Raw genomic sequence first — 1,694 nt, 5'->3', positions numbered from 1 at the left:
TGAACGTGAGTGGGCACGGGGACGTGCAAGGGGACACAAGGACACGTGCCACGTGCAAGGGAGCACATTCGAGGCCACATGAGGGTACACGGGGGCACAAGCGTGTGCGGGGGGGGGCAACGGGGCTGGAGCATGAGGGAGCGGGCACAAGCACAGGCAGGCGTGCCCCAAGCGTGCACGAGCTTGCACAAGCATAAACTAGCACGTACAAGTGGGCACGAGCATGCACAAGTACAGGTAAGCATGTCCAAGGGTGCACATGCACACACGAGCTTGCACGAGCACAGGTAAGTGTGCCCAAGCATTCACAAGCACGCACGAGCTTGCACAGGCAGGTGTGCACAAGCACGCACAGGCACACACGAGCATGCACAAGCACAGGTAAGCGTGCACGTGCACACACGAGGTTGCACAAGCACAGATAAGCGTGCCCAGGCACACACAAGCATGCACAAGCACAGGTAAGCGTGCCCAAGCGTGCACAGGCACACACAAAAATGCACAAGCACAGGTAAGCGTGCCCAAAGCTGCACAGGCACACACGAGGCTTCACAGGCAAGCGTGCACAAGCACGCACAGGCACATGTGAGCATGCACGAGTACAGGTAAGTGTGCATGTGCACACACAAGGTTGCACAAGCACAGATAAGCATGCCCAAGCGTGCACGTGCACACACAAAGATGCACAAGCACAGATAAGCCTGCCCAAGCATGCACAGGCACACAGAAGGGTGCACAGGCAAGTGTGCATAAGTGTGCACAAGGACTCACAAGCATGCACAAGCACAGGTAAGCGTGCCCAAGCGTGCACAGACACACACAAACATACACAAGCACAGATAAGTGTGCCCAAGGCTGCACAAGCACACACGAGCATGCACGATGCACAAGTACAGGTAAGCATGTCCAAGGGTGCACATGCACACACGAGCTTGCACGAGCACAGGTAAGTGTGCCCAAGCATTCACAAGCACGCATGAGCTTGCACAGGCAAGTATGCATAAGTGTGCACAAGGACTCACAAGCATGCACAAGCACGGGTAAGCATGCACGTGCACGCACATGGTTGCACAAGCACAGGTAAGCACGCCCAAGCGTGCACAATCACACACAAGCACAGACAAGCGTGCATAAGCACACATGAGGTTCCACAGGCAAGTGTGCATAAGTGTGCACAAGGACTCACAAGCATGCACAAGCACGGGTAAGCGTGCATATGCACACACGAGGTTGCACAAGCACAGGTAAGCATGCCTAAGCATGCAGAAGCACACACGAGGGTGCACGGGCAAGCGTGTATAAGCACGCACAAGCACACACAAGCATGCACAAGCACAGGTAAGCGTGCCCAAGCGTGCACAGGCACACACAAAGATGCACAAGCACAGATAAGCCTGCCCAAGGCTGCACAGGCACACAGGAGGGTGCACAGGCAAGCGTGCATAAGTGTGCACAAACACACATGGCCTTGCACAAGCACACACGGCCTTGCACAAGCTTGCACAAGCACTCACCGTGCGGCCACGAAGAGGGTGCGGTTGAGGCGCAGCATGTGCTGGAAGTCGAGGCCGAGCTGGGCCGTGACGTTGTCCCCCCGGAGCCCCCCGAAGCGGGGGTAGGCGGCCGTGGCTGCGAGGGGGGGGGACACACGGTGACACCCCACCGGCCCCCCCAAAAAGCTGTGATCACCCCCC

The 1,694-nt window shown here is 57.5% G+C and overlaps 1 protein-coding gene across 1 annotated transcript in view; it reads right to left on the bottom strand.

Annotated features, from left to right (window-relative positions):
• The window catches only part of LOC106899145 (semaphorin-6C-like), a 44,635-nt gene that overhangs the window by 39,661 nt on the left and 3,280 nt on the right, over window positions 1–1,694 (bottom strand). Inside the window, exon 2 of the mRNA XM_014960827.1 lies at window positions 1,515–1,629. Within this exon, the coding sequence (XP_014816313.1) occupies window positions 1,515–1,629 (115 nt within the window). The remainder of the gene's footprint in view (window positions 1–1,514; window positions 1,630–1,694) is intronic.

This window comes from Calidris pugnax, unplaced genomic scaffold (genome assembly GCF_001431845.1).
Source record: "Calidris pugnax isolate Ruff unplaced genomic scaffold, ASM143184v1 scaffold469, whole genome shotgun sequence".
In the NCBI taxonomy this organism is placed as follows: Eukaryota; Metazoa; Chordata; class Aves; order Charadriiformes; family Scolopacidae; genus Calidris; species Calidris pugnax.
This window is presented reverse-complemented; position numbering and strand designations above follow the sequence as displayed.